The sequence below is a fragment of the Vanessa atalanta genome, chromosome 14 (genome assembly GCF_905147765.1).
Source record: "Vanessa atalanta chromosome 14, ilVanAtal1.2, whole genome shotgun sequence".
Lineage (NCBI taxonomy): Eukaryota > Metazoa > Arthropoda > Insecta > Lepidoptera > Nymphalidae > Vanessa > Vanessa atalanta.
In genome coordinates this window covers 3566796-3589906 of record NC_061884.1, presented here as the reverse complement: position 1 = coordinate 3589906, position 23111 = coordinate 3566796, and the positions used below count along the sequence as shown (strand labels likewise).

Below are 23111 nucleotides of genomic sequence, written 5' to 3'. Positions count from 1 at the left end.
TGTTCGTTAAGGAATCATTGAATAACAATACACAAATATTTAGTAAAAAATCCGTGAAGGACTATTAAAAAAAAGTTATTTAAAATACTATGACGTTGAAGAGATACACAGAATAAACAAACTGAACAACAAAAAAAAAATTAAATTTGAATTTCGAAATTAATTATCATAATTGATATCAGCAAAGGAGCAATGACCTTGTAAATAGGATTGTTTTTTATTTATTTCCGTATTTATAGGATTTAATATAACGTATGACTTTACAAAAGGAAATCTATAACATTATATCAGAATTCGCAATCGATAATATTGAAACTTTTTTTGTAAAAGATCTCTAAAAAAATTTATATTGTATTGTGTAATATGAGTTTGTATTGAAGTAGGGAGAGTCAACATATTCATTATGATACGTATATAACATTAATATGAATTTTAAGCAACAAATTATAAAATAAACGAAATATTAAATTTCTAAACGACGAATTTGAAAGAATATATTTTTATTCTCAATTTGAACGTATGTTAAATACGTTATATAATAAATCGTCGATATTTTTATGTTATAAAAGGATACGTTCTCCGTCTTCACACGTCACTTGTCCCTTGTATTCAGGTACAAAAGGTCGGAGTATGTCTTTCATCAGTAACTGAAACAAAATACAATATAAATTACATATATGACGAGCTATTAATAGAGACTAACACTAAAGTGTTAAGTAGAAGAGTTTGGAGTATACAAGTTAAATACTTATAAGCTTATAGTAATTTAATGACTGAAGTTACAGTATAAGTTTGACGACACCAACCGGCCACGTCTGTTCGGTTCAATGTTTTCAAGTGCACTCGTGAAAGCTATCGCGAAAAGTAAGCGAAACAAAAAATATACGTGACGTCTGACGTTGACGACATTACGTTTGTCCTTCAATATAAACGGACGAGAAGCTAGTAGTAGTAATTAAATAGATTTTAATTAAATGTCATATAAACCAGTAGCTTTGATAAATTGATGAATTAGATTTTCACGAATAAAGTATGAAAAGTAAATATTATTTCAAACTACAATAACGGTAGAGCGTCGACATTGCGTTACGTAAACGAATATCAAATAACATGTACGTTTTTTTTATTATTTAAAACAGGCGTGACGACCGCATAATCCACCTGATAGATAATGGTAGGTAGTGGAGAGATACTATATAAGTTGGTACTGTATATTAAACATGCTTTACGCCATAAATGCGCCCGCTAACCGTAAATATTAGATCCTATTAGCAAACCCCGCAAACGTGACCTGCCCATTTATACTAGTTGTCATGGCGATCAGATGCACGTTATAAAAATTATACAAAAATAAAAATTAAAATCCTTCTCCATGGCAACCTACAATATACATGTGCCTACATTCTTGGTTTAAGAGTGTTGAAATCTATTAATGCTAAATATTTTTTAGTTTGATAAATAGGTACAAGACTTTGTATTGACTGAGGTTTATGCATATAAAAAAGTAAATATTGTTTGCGTTTCAAAACAATTGACGCAATTAGACGTGTCATGGTTTTAAAAAACTTGAAATAGTCATTTTATTATTATCTCATATTTAATTGTCCTATTATGTAATTATTCATCCGCCATGTTGTCTATGTATCTGTTTATATATATAAGGTTGGCACGTTTGCTTTGTTAGTTATCATTGCTTAAATACGAAAGGATTATAAAATGTTTTTAAAAATAAATAGAGCGATTTACGCGTTTATAGGTAGGCAGGTAGTTTCGCAAAATACTGCTTCAGTGCCTATCCCGTGATCCATCCACTAAGGATGACATCGATTCTCATAAATATACAAATATTGCAATAAAAATATCTTAATTTTTACAAAAAGTAAAATAAAAAGGACAGTACAATAAGTAAGGCTGTCATTTGCTTTTTTATTATTGTATCAAATAATTTTATTGAAATATCATATAGTATCGATGTATATCATTTAGTGTGATGTAAAAATATTCGTTTTAATTTCATATTAATTAAGTCTGAATCACACTATCAATACCATTGAACCTATTTAATAATGAAAGTTTTAAGTAAATTTCAAATAAAGTATGACGCATTTTCGTGTATTGAGTAATGAATTAGGTATGTCATCTATTGACGTCAATCGAAACAAGCCAATATTTCAAATAAATGTGTACATTTATTTAGAACTGTACAATTATTCTGTAAGAAGAAACTCGAAACTCACCGCAGGACACGAGCGTGAAATATCAGAGTGTGATATTTACTGTAATTATTAATATATTTAAAATAAACGTATCAGAGTGTCGTATCACCCTAAGTCGTCAACATTTCACGAGTGAGATACGAAATGAAGCAAGAAAACATTGTCTTATTTGAAAAATTATTTATACGCGAATATTTCGATGAAGTAGTTTTCTGTTTTAATTTCAGTTATTTGAATGCAGTTGTCTTTACAATGTCCTCCTTTACGTACTATTAAAGATAATTCGCGTTCGTGCGACGGCACGAGGAAGACCCTTTCTAACCTATTGGCTCTCAATCTAAGTTAATCAACCTAACCATATTTCTGTATTTGTACTGGGAAATTAAATAACAGTGTACTGAAGAATAATAATGCGTATTTATTTCTGATATTCCGCTATTATCACGCCCACCAAGGAAGATAACAGCCAAGAACATTTTAAAGCCCCTACTGATGATCCGACATATATATGTATATAGTGTCACATATATGTATGGATGTAGATATTTCATTAATTGGACAGATCCAATTCGACTGTAAAACTCAATAGGGCTATGTTTTCCATATGATGTGTGTTTTGATCACAAAGACATACGTATTCATTGCTATATAAATAACGAATCGTTTGTATTATTTTGATAACAAAACAGGCAATGTAAACATTCGTCATTGATTAATAACGAATGATGTCAAAGATTGTAAATCGTTACGATTTTCATGAAGGAAAACATTGCAAACGAAAGATTATAGATTAATTTAAATAAAGCGATAAGTTTCTCATAGATATACATACATATTTTATGCAATTTTACTTTTACAAGTCCATCTGAATCACTGAGAAGAAGACTAGAACCAGCTATCTCACTTGTTATTCGTTTCATTATAAACAATTAATTATAATTAATTTACATTAATTTAACTTGAATGACAAATAACAATATTCCATTTTCATTTGTTTCGAAATCACCTTAAAATATTATTACAATAAAATAACATAATTATGAATCAAAAACCAATAAACTTTATTAAATAATGCTTCAACAAATTCATTAAATCGTTGATGGTTAAAATTATCACGTGTCAATTAAAACGTTAATATTAAATTAATTAGGGTATTTTATATGTCATAAATAGTGTTGTACTTTGATCGATAAACGAGGAACACGATCTCGTTGGTCAACTCTATCTGTTGACTTAACGTAATAATATATTTGAAAACAGGTACCTTATCAATCGTCTTAAATAAACATTACATACAATAAATAAAGTGATTTTTCACTGTTATTTCTGGTTTTTATATGATTAGCTTAAATAATTAACTTCCCTAATAATTAATTTCGGTCTTCGTGTTTATTGGTTATCTGTTCTCTGTGGTTTATTTATTTATTTATTATTAATTAATAAGTGTACAAATTCAAATAATCGAAATTGGTTTAAGGATTTAAAACGAGTCCTTTATTTGTAAAAGTATATTTTAGTAAAGATTGATTTCATTGGATAAACTAAATATTACCCTCCAAATACTCTTAGCTGATTGGTTGAAATAAAAGGCAAAGAAATTAAAGTATCCCTATGACTTTTTTTATTCTTGTATATAAAATTCTATCCTTAGATTAAATTACTTAAAGGAAAAACAGTTCCGAATATAGCAACGCTAAGGTTCAAACGTAACAGGAAATATTTACTGCAAAGGCAAAATATTATAATAGTAAAATCCCGAGTTCCTATAATCAGTAATAATTACACAATACTGGTATTCGGAAACGATAAACAGCATCATCACCGAATAGTTAGAAGTAACGCTTACTTGCCATTTAGTTAAGTCATTCTTCTTTCCAGGAATAGTTGTTCCATTAATCCGTTATGTATAATTTTATAACGGTTTGATTTTTATTTATTGTGTTATATTTTAAATCATTTAATACTCAAGTGTTTGACACACGTCAATAGATTAAAAAAACAATCACGATTCTCTGGAATAAACTGATTCGATTAATTAAATTTGTTGCTAAATAATAAGTTTTAACGTTTAAGAAATATATAGTTTGATTGGTCTATTTTTGAATATATCTAAATATTTTATTAGGCTTTGAGAACCGAGATGCACAGCGGTTACAGAAATTAGCACGATTAAGTTTTCGTGCACTACCTACACATTGTCACCAATCTGCATTGGACTAGCTCAACAGGATTATCCCCCAAACCCTCTCCTCAAGCAAGGACATTTGAGTACTAGGACTATACTAGTACTGGAATATTTATAGGTTATTTTACTTTTTACCATTATATACTTTAATATATATCATGGATAATAATATAACATTGTAATTTAAATGCGTTGTAATAACCGTACATCGAATAGTATGATACGAATATAATAAACCACATTTTGCAAATGGAAATTATCGTCAAAGGTTTTATTCAGAAACAATTGACTTTCACTTTGTATTCGAGGTGCTGTTTGAAAATTTTATTAATTATGAGAATTTTGCTGTCACAATTCCTACTCGTTTGTACGCCAATGAGTGAAATCATTTTTATCCCATATATAATTTAATATATATACAATTTATATCTAACGTAATTAAATGTAGTATTAAATTTCATCGCGGTTAACCTTAGTGTGACGTCAGAATGAAAAATGATATAAAGTCTTACACAATAGTGAAGGTTAAAAGAACCTTCACAAATGATAGTAATTATTTATAAATTATATTAAGTTTGTGTGTTTGTATGTTTGTTACAAAAAGACTCAAACTACTATTAGTTTGAGTCTTTTTGTAACATCATTCTATAATGATTTCAATAAATTAATAAATAGAAGTCGAACCAAAAGAAAAACTAAACCAATTTTAAATTACGTCTTACGAAGCAATGTTTGTATGTTTAACAGCTAGCTCATATGTTTTATGACGTACTTAATAAGACTTATTACATAAAATTAATTACAAATAAAAGTATACGCGTATTTAATTATTATAAAGAAATACATTACAAACAAAAGCGTGATCGTACGAAGTAGTATTTTTTCCAAGACGTAATTAAATCTCTATAAAAATGAGCGCAATTATCATTAAGGCTTTTAAATCGACGTAATTACTTTAAAAACTTAATGGCAACAGTCATGCGTAATAGCATAGACACTAAGAACTCCTAAAATTATAAGGTTACAGATAAAGACAAGGTGGGGACACCAAGTCTCCCTTTTTAATCGACTTTAAAAAGAGATAGAGATTTCATATCTATTTTATTGTAATATACCTAAACTTAATCCTCACCTGAAAGCACCTCTCTTCTTGTGGACTCAGCTTCTTCAATATCGTGCCCTGGTCTGGCCCAGCCTTGAAGTTCCCCTGGTGACCAGCCAACTGCACCCAGGGATACCGTTGCTTCTTGTAGGTCTGGAAGAACGGCGTCCACTGCACTATGTTGCGGAGCTTTCGCCATCTCTCCGATTGCTGGAAGAAGAATGAAAAGAATTTTATGATAATTGTTTAAATTATTTATTTTAATGACAATATAGATATATTGTATTTGTCATACGAAAACAGATTATAAGAGATCGTCTCATTTAATTCATCTTGTTAGAATAATAATGTTGACATTAAAGTCTTATTCATAGTTTCGCGTTGTTTTGAATGAATGGTAAAAATATAACGTCATAAGGTTTCGTAAATAACAAAAAAATAATAATGAGAAGGAGGAAAAAGAAAGTTATATTTTTCAAGGAAATATATAAAAATAACTCATTGATAAAATGTTGAGATATATATTAAAAACTTAAAGTTAATACCAAGATAACGATAGCAATGAATATATTGACCGTGAAAATAACGGTGAAGGTTCCTTTTTGCAATGAGGACAAAAAGTGGAAAAGGCAATTGAGCTTATAGACATTGAGGGTAACAGACGTATGTATATTTATTATTAATGACCGATAACATGAACCTCGAAAAGAATATCGTTTCCTTATTTATAAAATAAACATTTAAAAAAAGAACATTTTCGATAGTGATTTTTTTTTTAATTTAAAATATTAACAAACCTTTTTAGGTTTCTGAACGTACACACAGTACACAACATCCATAAAATCTTTGATCCGAAAGCATATGTCACCGGAATACATTTTCACTAACACAATAACACAAACACTTTGGGTAGAAAGAATTACAAAATCACACACTGATTAGTATGTAATGAAGTCACTGACAAACAATTTAATGGCACCGTTAAAAAATTACGAAATTCGAAATTCAAAATTTGGCGGCAATGCAACCACGAGGCTTAATCCGCTGTTATACACTGAGACAAAAAGCGCTACATCGCCAATATAAACGTACGTAATATTATCTGACTCAGTGGCGGTTAGGTGAAACCGCAGCGGGCAGTTATGACGTCAATGTAATGCGACCTATGTAAAATTTTCTTATTGGTGGAATACCGGATTGGCCCGTCTACTGGTTACATTATTCGCAATATCTAAATGGAATTGTTAGAAATAATCAATATAATTCCATATTAATTTATTATATTTATCAATGAATATGTTATTTGTGGGAAACTTCCGGTACAAAGTGTGTCATAGATTTCTAAGGCGTACACAATTATAACCCTAATAGGAGATTAGGCACTGTGAAGCTGGTGAGAAGTGGTGTGGTCCACTGATTTCTATAATTTAGTTTACACATAGTGGAGCAACTTTTGAGTGGACATGAACAACCTATTTTCATGGTCTATGGGTTTAAAAAGGCGACAGAAATTTAGGATTACTTTAATAGGACATGCTATACAAGTTAATAAAGTAACTAAAATATTACGTCATTAATATGAATTCTGTAATTATAAATTCCTTGTACTAGATCATTTTCCCTCTCATAGTAATTTGATAATGCTGACGTACGAACGTCTAAAACTTACAAATGTGTAGTTTTGCAAATGAAATGGAGTAGCAAGAAATAATAGTTTATTTAATACTTGTTGTGCCTTTCGATGTGCTTTAACTCATAATAGTCCTAAGCCCTCTATTTTTCTAACTAATTCAATAAACATGTATAAATAAAAGTATATATCCCTCATCTGTGGTAAGGCCTTTTCTCCGTTGAGAAAATAGCTTGGATTCCACGCTGCTCCAATGTGTGGTAATGGTTACACATATGGCAAATTCTTCATCCTACACAAGCAGGTTTCCTCACAATGTTTTCCTTAATCATCTAGCACGGTGAATTATATATCACATAAATTATGCATCAGAAAAGAGGTGCTTACCCAGGTTTTAGCCCACAATTTTCAGATAAGATTCAAGTGCGCTAACCACTTAACTATCTCGGCTCTAAAATTGTACAAATAATACGAAATAACAATAATATTTTTTGGAACGATTACGTATTATTTTCTATACAAATAAACATATTTATTCCTAAAAACAGTGGCTTAAACAGCGTTATCTATAATCCTTAAAAAAATTAACAACTTTTTTTTCAAGCCAAAAGGATTACAATATGAGTCCATGGTTGGGCTAAGTATATATGTACAAAGCATTAACAATATCTTATATATGTATGATAAGTGGTCATCACCGCCCATAGACAATGGCGCTGTTAAAAATATTAGCCATTCCTTAAATAAGTTACACTGGCTCACTCATCCTTCAAACCGGAATACAAGAATACTGAGTACTGCTGTTTGGCGGTAGAATATCTGATGAGTGCCTACCCAGATGCGCTTGCGCAGATCCCTACCACCAAGTAAAAGCGAACTGGAAGCAAAATACGATATAATAGCCCTAAGAAGGAAGATTTCATCATCAGGACGAGACGAGAACGAGAGAGAGAGTAATTATATATTGCTATTTCTCATATAGAAACTGCACCAAAAGGATTATGTCAAAATATGCAAACAGTATAGTAAAAAGATATAAAAAAGGAATTCAATATTGATTTATACAGCATCTTAGATTTTTTTTAGCTGCTTTTTTTCAGTGTTATTATTTTATAAATATTATTGAAACAATTGGATTCTTGCAGTGATATTAACACAATCATTTACAGTAACTATATTATTATATTTGATTAGAACATTTTTTTTTCATAGATTTATCGATTACAATGATTTAATGCTCTGTGCATATGATCCACAGAAACTAGTATATATATATATATATATATATATATATATATAATACGATATAATAGCCATAAGAATATATATATACTAGTATATATAAACTAGTATATAGTGATATATATATATATGATAATCAGAGTGTTTGAAGGATGAGCTATAATAAGTCAATTTCTATCAGCATATCAAAGCTTGATATGAATCAGATCACGTCAAACGTCAGATATGTGTTTTACCGATGACATTTTACACCAACTGTATGCTATATCATTAAATATACGTCATCGAGTATAAATCCAGATTTGTCATATATCATTTTTATCATATTATAAAATTGGGCAAATCTACGCCCATATTTAATAATGACTCGAGAATGTTAGAGATAAAACGACGATTCACCGTAAGCATAATCAGAAATTAAGTTCCTTTTAAAGTAAATTAAGTGTTAGTCGTGTCGTTTTGCGGAGGAAATAAAGCCGAATGTTTTATATAGGCCCATTGCTCGACAAATAGTTCATATGAAGAAGAAGTTTTGAACTTATAGGTTTTACTTTAGACACCAGTTATATCTTTTTTTTTGTACATGATTGTACAAATAATCGATGTTTGTAAAATAAGAACACACATAAGCATTTACCTGAAAAACATTGAATTATAAAATGTAAGAAACAAATACGCTTCAAAATAAAACTAGATGATGTAATAATTCTAAGAGACCATTTACATGATGATTTTGAGTTCATGATATGGCGATAACACAATCAAATAAGGAAGGAAATATAAAAATATTACGAGAACTCTCGACCGGAAGACAGCAAGTCATTGCAAATATTACGATTGACAGTAAATTGGCAAGCTAGTTTGTAATTTCATTAAAAAATTGCAGCAGTCAGGAAAAAAACCACCATCATGACGTGCGAGATGCCACGCCATGATTACGCATAGTTACTCACTCATATACACTAGATCTATCTCGTGATTTTACGTAGAAATTAATATGTTTTCCCCTAATAATGAACCGGTACAAAATACACCTTTCCACACCTGATGTACACACAGTACACCAGGGAATCTTTACCGAAAATTGTGAATTCAAACTCAGGTAGGCGTGGATGTGTTTAGCTCAATTTGTCTTTTTGATTTACATCATGTTCGGATGCTTTTCTGTCAAATGTATTTCCACCAACCAGATTTGAATGTGGATCAAGCTCCGAACCTATTCCTCGAGAGGAGTCTTGTACATAGTAACGTCACGCAGTAGGTAGTAATGGACAAGCTTCACTAAATTTGGTAAATACACCCCGTAAAAGCCCTTACTAAAATACAAGACGGATACAATAATTGCCATAATAGTGACAATGTTATTTCATGAATAACAGTTAAAAACCAAATAAATTTACTTAGATTGTGCATTTACTTCGTAATGATTAATATCATATATTCCCACATACAGAGCTCAAGGGTTAATTATAAGTAGATATTTAAATATACTACGTCCATATATATTTTATAAGCAATGCTATCGGAAGAGACTGTTGAGCTGGACAATTTGTTACTTGAGTTATTTTGGACACTGCAATTATGCTTTATTTAATATTTTGAATTAAAACATTTATAGAAACATGTAGTATGTGCGTATAGCCAAAAGCATGCAGCATATTGCCGTAATTAGCGAAAAAAATGTATAATGATGAAGTTTTTTTTTTATAGCTTCTTTTACTTGGTAATTGGGCTAACTGTACAATATTTATCGTCTCATACGTCGCCAATCTACCACTACAACCACCTTTGAAACTGAGAAATATAGTGAGTTGTTCTTTATATGGCACTGCTTGTAAAGTTATTTTAATGTAATGATTACGCTATCCAAAACATACAAAATAGCGATCAATATATTTTTTTAAACCTCTTACTGAAACCAATAATTATCCGTAGATATTTCACTGCTAACTAAAAATAAGCTTTCTTCTCGAGGAGTTAGCATTAATTACACCATGCTCTATTGCGGTTTAGTGGATTTATTTACGTATGTGCAAAGAAATTTCAGGTAAATCGTTTAGTCGTGAGTAATACGCTCTTATGCTATATGTTTTCAAGTATAATATTATTCTAAGTTCTACCTCAAAATTATCTATTCATATACGGAGAAACAGAGAAAAATCAGTTCACTATCTTTTTCTTCTTTGTTTATCAATCAATATTAATTTTGGTCGAATATCGACCATAGTGCTAACACACGTTTAAAAAACTACACTCTCTCTAGAGGGATTTACAGTACATAAAAACTTTTATTGCAATTTCTGCAGCCACGTCACACCTGACGCACTTCATAACTGGTTTACTACATAAAAAATATCATAATCGTTAAATATGAATCAATAACGATTATAGAGAATGTTGATCGTGTTTTATCAATAAAAGATAGTGACGTTGTACATTTAAAGCTTTTTTTTTTAAGTGGAACCTCTTTACGCGCGCTGTATGCAATATTTCAAGGTCTGATTTGAGTTAAACAATCGTATACTATGTATATTTCAATGGCACACAGAGTGAAGATAAACAAATCCTATACTTACAATACATGAATATTATACTGCTATATTATGCACTACAAAATGCAGTACTTTAATTATATCCAATTTTGTTTGTATTTTTTACAAACTTATTATGAAAACCATACATTATTTTAGATCATGACCAACTCAAGGTCAAGGCTGTTTAATTATCTTTACTCCTCCTTCCATTGAAATAGACAATATTGTAACGATTTAGGGTTTCAGACGTAGCGTTACACTTCTGTTGCATGTAACACTTTTCTGTCAAGAATATATATTTTTATATTTTTCTTCAGTAGCATTTTACTAATTTAGTGCAAATCTTACAAGTATGTTAAGTTTCATGCAATAAACTTTTACTGCTTTTAATTAATCGAATACTACCAAAGTCCAAGCTACTACTAAAATTTAGCATACGCAATTGTGTGTACTAGTAACAATACATTCAAGAATATATAAAATTTTATTTGTTTTATTCCGTGGATTATAGAACTGGTTTTCTTGGTTGCTTATTTATGCATACTAATAACTACACGCTGCTAATATGTAAAAAACTTCATTACTATATTTCATGCATACATTTATATATTGATGATTTAAAGACTACATTAAATTAATTCACTCCTTACGATACGTAGTCCTAATCATTGTAGGATAGTAACCAAAATTGCAGCAATATCTATTAAACTTTAAACTCATTAAAGATTGATGCGTTTTATCATTATCATCATCATAATCAGCTTGTATTACACATCTGGACATAGGCCTCCTCCAAGGCCTATGTCCAGATCTTAGGCCCTCCTCATTCATTTTCTACCAGCCGCCTTCTGAACATCATCGCTCCACCGTGCTACAGGGCGTCCCACACTACGCTTGTCGATTCGGGGTCTCCACTCTAGAACCTTCTTACACCAACGGCTGTTCTTCGACAGATGTGACCGACCCACTGTTGGTCACATCTTTCATAACATACATTTTATGGGAATCAATAATCACGTTGCTAATATTCGCACTACGCTAAATATATACCGCAGAAAAATATATTGTATACTCACGCAGGCTATGTTATGTAACTTATTATGTTTATGCAAATGTAGTTTTTATTACATTATTATACATTCTATAATGCAATAACAGTATTAAGTTATATGTGTCGCCGTAATGTCAAGACCATTGGTGACGCACGAAGTCTTCTTGAATCTGTAACTGCTAACAAAACAGACCTTCCCTGAAGACTTAAACATGCGTAGACTGAATAAACAATTTATTAATTGTGCTGTTTGTTAAGGAAATTGATCTTAATTAAAATAATTAGTATATTTTTAGTAGCTTTTACGATATGGCTTTAAAGACTGTTTCTGTTTAGAAATACATTACAATGTAATTCTAATTTTGATGTTTAATAAATAATTTAAACTTCGATTTCAGAAACATTACACCGAAATTGTTTGAATCAGTTTTGTAGATTAATCTTGTATTATAATTATACATCTCCGCTCTAAGACAAGCACTATAAATAAAAATAATAAAAATAACAGTGACCTGACAATCAACACTAAAATTTGACTTGTGAATATGACTACACTGACTCACTTTTACTTACAACCAGAACATAGTAAAAGAAAATATTGTTATTTGCCAGTAGACTAGCATAAGATAATCATGTATTAACCCGAATTTAACTTAAATATAAAATTAAAAAAAAAAAAACAACAACATTTAAAACACACTTATATCTACAATGATGTTTATAAAGTCTTTTATATCAATGGTAATATTGTCTTACTTCAATAAACTATTTATCCTCCTGCCTGCCTGACTTTAGGATAAGTTTACTAAATGACTGGACAAGAATATTCGTGGAACAGAGATATTGTGGACTTTGAAACACATCGTTTAACAAATTAAATTCCTCATTAATTAATTGCGGGATTTGCTTGGATTTAAAGAGATACTACGAAAAATTAAATTTATATTACCGTATAACACATACTCAAGTCCATCCTTACAAATTTGTCATCAACGCAATTTCCTAATATGAGGTACAATCTACAATCCCGCCAATTCGTAAAACCGCGAATACGTTTAAAATGACGTCGACGATATTATGTTTACTAGAAACTTGATATTTCAATGTTTAAATGCTAATTTATTTGGCGCCAGCTATCCGAGTGTGGATTTATATATGTTTTTTTTTTATAGATTTGACCCAGTGGATATCATACGAAGATCTCAAGCCAAGGTCATTGGTATCGCAAATACAACAGTTACATGCAGTTCATGCTCATCTAAGCTATATAAATAAAGGAGATGCTCGTTTTGGAACATTGACGATCATTAATGGATTTACCTATCAGTTTAAATATCAGCAAAACTTGTGTGTGTATGTATTTAAATTGTCACGGATATCGGTTGAACGATACAGAAGCAATTTATAACAAAGTTTTTGTATCTGTGCCGCTAATTTGCCTTAATTAGTAAATATTGTTTTTTTTTGTGCATATTAAATGAATATTTATTTAATTCATCACTAACTTATAAAAAAATTGAATTAATATATACTTCCGTTTGCCTATTCTAATTAGTATAATTAATTTTATAAATATTTTATTGTTAAAAAATTATGAAGTCGATTAAGGGTTACGTTCTTAAGCTTAGTCAAATTTGCATTTAAAATAGTAAATACATTCAGCTTTAGCTGTAAAACCATCAAATATAGACTTTGTGTAATTTTATATACACAGTACAACTTATAATTTAAAAAACTATTAGGCAATAATTATGTAAATACACAATTGCAGGTACAATTAAACAGCATACTCATTAATAATCGAAAGTCATCTAAAGCGTCGTATAAATTATTTAATAAATAATCGTTAAATATCGTTAATAATCGATAACAAATTTTCAAATAAATTGAAGTAACGAAAATCGATTCACAATTTTTTTCAATCTACTAGCTATTTTGATTCAATATCAAATTACAAATGCTCTTTTTCAATTATTTTTTTTTTGTGTCCGAGACGTTGATCGTCTAAAATCGATCCGTGAGAACCCTTTAACATGTCAATTAGACGAACGCTCAGGTCAGATTATCTTGTACTCAAGATACCGGACCAGAAATGATTTCAAATGTGATCATATCCGAAGTCCTGTTATTTGCAAAATATAAATAGGAAAACGCGATACAACAATATTTTTCTATACTCAATTCTAAAAGTATAAAAATAATTGTGGGAACATTTTTTTCTGTTCTGTATCCAACATTTACAAGTCAATACAATTACTGGCTGGTGAAAGACACGTAAGAACCCTTTAAATTCAAACCCTTATAATCTAAATTGTCAAACATCTTCAACAATGATAAAGTAAATAATTTCAGAAAACAATCATTAACAGTTCAATATATAATAATGAAAAAGGGATACTGATTGAATTCCATAAACAATTCTTTGTTTATTTCATGTCTTTTGGTAATTCGAAACTCTGGAATGTTCCTTTTACAGCCAAATGAGTCATACGTTGATTAAAATGGATATGCTTGTTAGAAAACGTACTGCGTGGGTTCCAGATACACTTACAGATGTCATTAGTTTTATTGTATGAAATCATCACTTATAATTGTTTCGCGGTCTTGATATTATTCATTTTTAGAGTTGCTAGTAATTCCCAAAAATGTACATCTACGTTTCGGTAAGAGGAAAATAATATTCAATTAAGCTTAAAGCTTATGCTAAGAGTGAGGGACGACCATAGCCCAAGACTTCTTACATCGCTGGGTCCATAAACCATTGGGCTATTGATATTTTAATAGACGCTTAAAAAGAAATAACCTGACTATCAAAATTTTGATCATTCCCTGATTATGGAATATCAGAAGTATCACTACTATCGTCAGAACTGCCAGAGCTTTTTGCCTTAAGTTATTTTTTTATCTTTCTCCTACAAGATAAAAATCAACAGTAATTAAAACATATTATAGTATAAACAAATTTATCGAATGTCATAGTATTAATAAAATGGTAATTTTTATTTATGGATAATCTTTATTTTGTAATATATTGTTTTTCTGATAAGGCTTCACATTACGTAACTAAAAGTAATAAAGTTATCAATGAAAATATTTTACCTAGTCATAATTTTATATAATTTGCTTAAGTAAGTACCAATATTATATAATATTTTATAAGCACCAATATTGTATTGTTGTATTCCGTTTCGAATGTCGAATTAGCCAATAGAACTACAGGCACAAGGAACGATATCTTAGTGCCCAAGGTTTGGTTTTCATGTTTGGAGAGTAGCTATAGATGGTGGTGAGTACCTATCAAGTGGCCCATTTACCAATCCGTCTACATATCATTGATATAAAAATAACAAATGGACTGTACCATAAACAATTCAAATAATGAATTTAAGAATAAAATGCGAATAATTTCTAAGATTTTTCTTTGATAAATCTTTATTAATTTTGTCAAAGGTTTTTCTATTCGATGCCTGACATAGGTCAGACATTATTAATAAGTTTTTCTCATAAAATATTCTAAGTAGTATTATAATTTGTAATATATTTAAAATTTTAAGCTACCATCACTTACAAAAATAGGATTAACGTGGTTATATGAGGATGACAGAATTGTATAAATTATTGGGTTTTTTCGACAAGAAATTAATTAAAGGCAGCCCAAAGTTTTGGGGGCTCACGGGGGTGGGTACACTAAGCAGTGTAACTTGGTATCAACTCGATCTGGTACCTCAATGGTATCCCTTCGGGCCATGAAAGTCAGCGAATACAGGCGCATAATATTATTTCATGCTCAGTTGTCTCTAAAACGGTCATCATTGCCAAAACTCGGTTACGGGGACATTATTATTCAGACTCCATCATTGTTCTGGTGACAAACTCAATGAGCCTGTTGATCCAGAGTTTTGTATGTTTTGAGGCGAGCTAATAGGATAAAGAACTTTTTTATTGTTGATAGAAAAATTACCTATATTGTTATATATTAAGTTTCAAGTAGCGAATTATTCACAGGTAGTAGCTATAAACGGTATATTATTTAAATTTAGAACTGTAAAATAAAGATATATCCTACAAAATCAATGATCTTCATAAAAAAGTTTTTTTATGGAAATCTTTTACATTTATTTTCTACCCGGCTATTGTGGTTGACGGTGGATTTATAATAGTTTCAATTTGACCTTTCGAGCATTCGGGGACGTTGTGACGTCTGAAGGTCACATTGAACGTCCTTGTTGCACTTTTACACGTAATTTTGCTCAGGCGTGACAATTTATAAAAAGGTTATTTTCACTTTTCAACTGATTTTCGTTAAACATAATTAATTTTTTGAACAATGAAGCTGACATCTTGAGAAGGTCTTCGAGTTTATTCTTCTATGCTGTGACTTATTTGTACTCTATGTAAATATTTTTCATATTTCCGAGCATTTACATCAGTTACTATTTTGTGGAAATCAAAGTATCCGAAGGAATAATTTAATCTAATTCCAGTTCGGATTGTAGGACGGGCAGGCCAGGTAATGATAAGTTTTACACTGCACATAGACATTGATGCCATAAAAAAATATTATTCCTTACACCGCCAATACGCCAACCTTGGGAACTGAGATGTTATGTCCTTTGTGCCTGTAGTTTAACTGGCTCACTCACCCTTCAAACCGGAACACAACAGTACTTAGTATCGCAGTTTAACGGTAGATTATATGGTAGCACCCGTACCTAACAAGACGGACTAGAACAATGCTCTGCCACCAATTAAATGAAATTCATTTTAAAATATTTAATACAATTTTAGATAACTATCTAAAACAACACTCTTCCTTATTATTTTTTACTTTACTATGATACTCAAACGCTACAAATTAAGAACATAACATTATTTATAAAAAAAAAGATATTTGTTGGTAGAAACCTCGGTGGAATCTAATCATTCGAAAAAAAATATTGATCTAAATAGCTCGTTTATTGAGAATATAGCCTATAACTGGGCATACGAGTACTAGAAGTAAAAAAGAAAAAGTAAAACAATATTCATAAACATCAGCCACTCTTTCAAACCGGTACATTGTTAAAAAGATACGTTACGCTTTGAACTTACCATTTATATGAAACAATCCTGTCACGTGACCGAGCCGTCCATATGATTAGCATTAAATAAGGACGGGAAATTATAATGTCAGTCATTCCCAAAACGCTGAGTCAGCCTTGAATTTTTGCGCGGACGTTTTAACAAAATGATCGGCAACATTTATGAGGTCGTTGTATACACCTAAAGTTTGATTAACCTCAGGTCTACGACACCAATAGCATTTTCCTCTACGGTGTTCTTGAATTGACCACGTGAACCAAATTCGCAAAATAAAACGTGAGTTGATTAATACTACGTAAAAGCTTTTTTCCGCGACGCCTGTTCAGTTTATCTCTTTCCTATCGATGTGCTCAAATATTATAGTGCGCAAGATGTGCGCAAAAACAATTACTTTTTCTACACCTTCCTTCTTTATCTTCCTTGCCATTGGTAGTCCAATGCGCCGGCAACGGATACGATTAAAAGACCAGCGTAAGACCATTTTTTTTTACATTAACAGCCTGCAAATTTCCCACATACAACTAAAAGACCAGCGTAAGACCATTTTTTTTTAAATAAACAGCCTGTCAATTTCCCAATAATTAATTATATTGACATATTTAAGATTATGCGCATCGTTTCATGAAATTACATTTATTGATTATTTATTTGAAATTAGATTTCATTATTATTTGAATATATGAAATATTTAACTCGTTTTTCCTTTAACACGGTTAGTTGTTACAATATATCGATCAGTATATAAATATGTATTAGAAGATATCCATTAAAGGTTAACGTACTCATTCAGCACCCAAGCCGCAATTTTAATTGATTGTAACAAATGTCAGTTAACAAAAATAAACCACATAAACTTCACGCCAGTTATCAAAGTAATTGTATATCGCACCTACAGCCTCAGAAAAAGCTTTATTCACACTATCAACAAGACGATTTTAAGAATAAAATTTAAAAAAATCACTTTACAACGTTGTTTAGATGATCTGATCTTCCACTCTATAAACGAGTTTATTGATTTAATTTGTGTGTATGTTGTTGTTGTAAATCCCGTTATATTAAAAGAAAATAACAAAAAAATATTACTAACAAAAAAAGCACGTAAAAAAGTCTCATCCCAAATAAAGGACTCGTAATTAAATATTTTGACATTTTACAGTTGCAAATAGGCTACCGTATAGTAAATGGTCACAACTGCTTAAAATGATTTTAAACTAAACTAACCTTTATGATACAGGTATCTGAATTTAAATCAAACTGTAAAATATATTACATGCCAGAATTCGCAATTAAATCTTATTAAATATAAACTCGTTGGACATTTTACGAGCCACTGATAATATTGCAATCCCTATAATTATTCTATTACCAAAGAATGTTTGATACTATTTAGTTCGACAGGTTAGTAAATATAATAGAATATGTTAATAAAGTTATTTATACCATATTATCGTCGTAATGTTTGCACATATGTTTAGAGCGAGTTACGTTAATGATCTGTCGTTGTATATAGTAGACGGTGCCTTGTTAGGAAGTTGATTTCGATGGAGAGATTAGGCATGAGAGATCGATAGATAGCCTATTCAATGCATAAAAAGAATATTAGTTATAAACGAATGCAGGATTAACAAATTTGTTGAATAAAATATTCATTTGGATGAAATACTAGGTACTTACCTACTCTTCTAGTCGCGGCTTCATTTGAAATTTATAGAAAAAACGGTTTTAAAAACAAACATTCATTCAAATGTTGTAAAAAGTAGAAAATAAAATTTGGATCGTTTCAATGGTATAAATGATGGTCGAGAGTTTTTCCTGTCGTTTTTTTTTTTAAATACCAATATTGCGTTTATAACTTTTTTTATCAATAAAAACATAAAATATTAAAAAATGACAATACACATTCGGGTAGTCGCCCGTCTCGTTTTCGTACGGATTGAAGAATTTTATCCCAAGTTAAGTTTTAAGCTAATGAGAGATTACTAAGTCATAAATTAATTAATTTATATTTATTTTTATTCTTAATTTTAAAACTATTTATCATCTCATTTAATACCAGCAATAAAAAGATAATAAAATATAAATTACATATATATATTTAATTAAAAAAAGTTTGGGAATTATTCAAAAAACAGCGTTCCCTTCGTGGTGCAACTATCGCTAAAACCATAGGGGTTCCAATAATTTAAAAACATATTTAAATAAAATCAGTCAAGTTGTTTAGGAGAAGAAAAACGAATACACGCACAGCGATTTTTTATGAAACAAAATAGAGTAGTAAATCAAAAGTAAATTATATAGTTTATTATCTCGTCTTAGAAAGATTGTTACAACGATTAATTTATTTTTTTAAATCGAAAGTAAAAGAAGTCACGTGACCATAATTAAACATCCCAATGGACGTTTTATAATATAGACTAAAGTTACAGATTATAATAATTAGATTTAAGTTTATCGATGAAGAAAACAAAAATATGATTTGGTCAGCCAAAACGTTCTATCATCACGTTCAAAGTACACACGAGGCTGAGAAAGAACTCGTGGACTTTAATAGATAAATAAATATTGACATAATATGATTATGTTTATTTGTAATATATCTTGATTTTATATATGAACTTGTTGTATGTGATGTGATGTGATAATCTGTAATTTACACTATCTATTGTATAAATTATTAATATATATTTAATTACTAATTTTAAATAAAACCAGATTTTAACCGAATATGGCCTAATTTAACGTAAATATACACGTATATATTGCTGCAGAAGGCTGCGATAGTATAATATATCGAAGAGCACTCGTCTGAATGTTTATTGATAATAATACAATGAATCTTTATAAATCAATTGATCAAATTGAATATGACATCATTTTATTGCTGGTATCAAATGAGGTTAATGAATAGTTTTATAACGTTATGTGGACATGACAGCCGTTACAATTGTGGTATTTATATACTTATACTATTGTTATACATGTATAATTATTTTTGTTCAAATTCTTATGTATATGTAAATCTATGTACTAAAGCTATATATATATATTGACCTGATTTCCCGATAAAAAGTTTGTAAGTGTTAAAAAAAATAGTTTTGTTTATGGTTGATATCATTCTTACAGATATTTCAAACATAGGGATTGTGAACGTCTAATAGTCAAAGCAAAGTCAGTAGATATACCAAATTACTGAAACAAAAAAATTAGCATAAAAGTTATACATAAAACTTATACCAAAAGATGCAGTACATTTCGGAGAAGGTTTTAGTAGTATATAAATATTTTGTATCCGTTCCACTCGACTTGAATTGAAACTATTGACGTGACAAACTTGAATTTCGTGCTCTTGTAAACAATATACAAAAAATGTTGCATATTTTATTTCAGTGGTAACGCTAAATATTAGTTGGCGTATTTTAGAAATAACAGTTTTTTGTTCAGAATAAACAAATTGTATTGTTTACCATCATATTTGTTTATATCGCTTTTATTTATTATGTTTACGTTTCAATGGTCGAAGACGTCAAGTAACAATGAAATCTTGTAAACATACTCATAGTTGAAACACGAATTATTTACTAAATAATATACAGGTTCCTTTTTTAAATGTCAACATCCTTGTTTTTGTTTCATTCCATTAGAATCGTACTTCGCGTTGTTGTCGATGTGAGACGAAATTCTTTCATATTGTGTTTGTTGGTTACATTACTTTAAGTAGTAGGAACCAAATGAACTCGCAAAAAGCACTATCATAAGAGGTTTTAAAATAATAAATCTTCATAAAAACATTAATCATAATCATTAAAAAATTGCAAATCGTATTCTAGTTTGATATTAGCAAGACTTTTCTTACGTAAATATCGATGTAATAATTATGGTAATGCCCTGAATTAATCTGGTCAAACTACTTAATTTAAATATTTCGCCTACTCTGGACGGAATTTGTTTTACTCGCCACCTTTTCGGAGTTTTGCGTTTCAATGTAACGAAAAAAATATCTTAAAACCACTTCATATATTTTTATTTACCGTATTTAAGGTTCTAAGTGTGATTTGAATTGGTTGAACATGTTTGTCGTTTATAGTGCGAGGAGTTAAAATGGCAATAGTTCAAGTGATTAACACCTAACGTTCATTTAGTCAGTGACTGTTCCAAGATGCTTATATTTCAAATGATTAATTTATGAAAAATTTACGCAGAAAATATATCCTTTTGCCTGAATTTGGGCACGATAGCCTTAATGATCAATTCATTAAGACTATAAAATATTATGCACTAGTGACTGTGCAAACACTGTTGCATTAAGTAAATCTAATCCGACCCGATCTAACCCGATCGAATCGTCTCTTCTTCACGGGAAAGGACGGTGCCGTTGTCGTGAATTTCCGAACACCTTACATTTTTACATTAACAGCCTGTAAATTTCCCACTGCTGGGCTAAGGCCTCCTCTACCTTTTGAGGAGAAAGTTTTGGAGCATATTCCACCACGCTGCTCCAATGCGGGTTGGTAGAATACACATGTGGCAGAATTTAAATTAGACACATGCAGGTTTCCTCGCGATGTTTTCCTTCACCGCCGAGCACGAGATGAATTATAAACACAAATTAAGCACCCGAAAATTCAGTGGTGCTTGCCTTGGCTTGAACCCGAAAACCTAGTTCTTCTAAATCTTGATCGAAAAATAGTTGAGAGGCCATGACCAATGAGACAATACGTTAATAATATTATAGTAAAACTAGCAGAAGAATAAAGTACTTATAAAGAGATTATAATGAAATAATTATTATATTTGTGAAATTAATTAGTGTATATTTTATATGACTTACCCTCCAGTATCAGTTTGTATTTATAGAGATATAGATCAGTTTTTACCTGAAAAGATTAAAGATTATTAGAAACATAATACATATAGGGGAAAAAAAATATTCACAGTTACTAGCTTCTTCGCACTAACTTTAAAATGTATGTAGCTACCATAAGTACTGTAGTACCAATTCTGAATGGTCATTGCCATTGAGATGACTCAGTCAGCTTCTATAATAATTATAATTTAGTAATCGGTCGAGCTTTTTGTTCGAATACAAAGTCGATTTTAATTACTCTTCGGTTTATAAGCATAAAATTATGGTTTTTGTGGTTTTCGAGCTGCTATCTCTCAAAATAAATATAAAAAAATTATATTTTAGTTTATTAATTTTGTAACTAGTGTTTAAACAAACTAGTGAAAACTAGTGTTTTGCTAGAGTCTAGCTCGTCAATATTAAAAAAAAATTGACAGACGAAAAGAGTGAAAAGGATAATTCAATTAACGCTAGTTAAAGTTATTTAACTACATATGTAAAGGCAAGCTTTGATTTTCATACTGTTCATATTCAGCTACTGTCAAAAACGATTTATTCTGATTAAGTCTTCATAGAGACTATCGACTATTGAATAAAAAAACGTAAGTATCTTAGTATTTTGAAAACATACAGAAACGCCTGTTAATCGCTCGTTTCTCAATTTTATTGGTTACTAATGTACAGTAATGATCCGTTAAATATCGGGACGGGAAATATTTTTATATAAATAATTAGAATACAATAATTAGTGTTAGGATGATTTTTTTTATATTTCAAATAGATAGATTGCTTCGCGAATGAGACACTGTATTGTAACCACTCACTACTGCCCATAAACATTGGGACTGTTAGAAATATTAACCATCCCTTCCATCGTTCATGTACCACCAACCTTTGAAATTAAGATGTTATGCCGCTTTTGCCTGTATAACTACAGGCTTATTACTAGTGACTTCATCACCATTAAAACTAGAAGCAATACTACATAGCTATACTAGGTATTGCTGTTTTGCGGTAGAATACGAGATGAGTGAGTGGTCTGTCCAGAGCTTGCAATATGCCCTACCGCCGTATCCTTTGATACGGCGTAGTGTAGTGTTTGTGTGTCAAATTAAATTTATGTTTTTAGAGCATGTTTAGTAATAAACCAAGTACAGAAATTTTGTAGAAAAACTTTTATGCTTGACTCGATCAAGGTAATTGACGTAAATCGGAAATCAATTGAA

The 23111-nt window shown here is 30.2% G+C and overlaps 1 protein-coding gene across 5 annotated transcripts in view; it reads right to left on the bottom strand.

Moving 5' to 3' along the window:
• LOC125068833 (inositol-trisphosphate 3-kinase B) overlaps positions 1-23111 on the bottom strand; it is a 156385-nt gene that overhangs the window by 2555 nt on the left and 130719 nt on the right. For all 5 annotated transcript variants that reach the window (XM_047678159.1, XM_047678161.1, XM_047678160.1 and 2 more), the window contains 2 exons: positions 5534-5713; positions 575-647 (listed from right to left, as the gene is read on the bottom strand). In XM_047678159.1, the coding sequence (XP_047534115.1) occupies positions 575-647; positions 5534-5713 (253 nt within the window). The remainder of the gene's footprint in view (positions 1-574; positions 648-5533; positions 5714-23111) is intronic.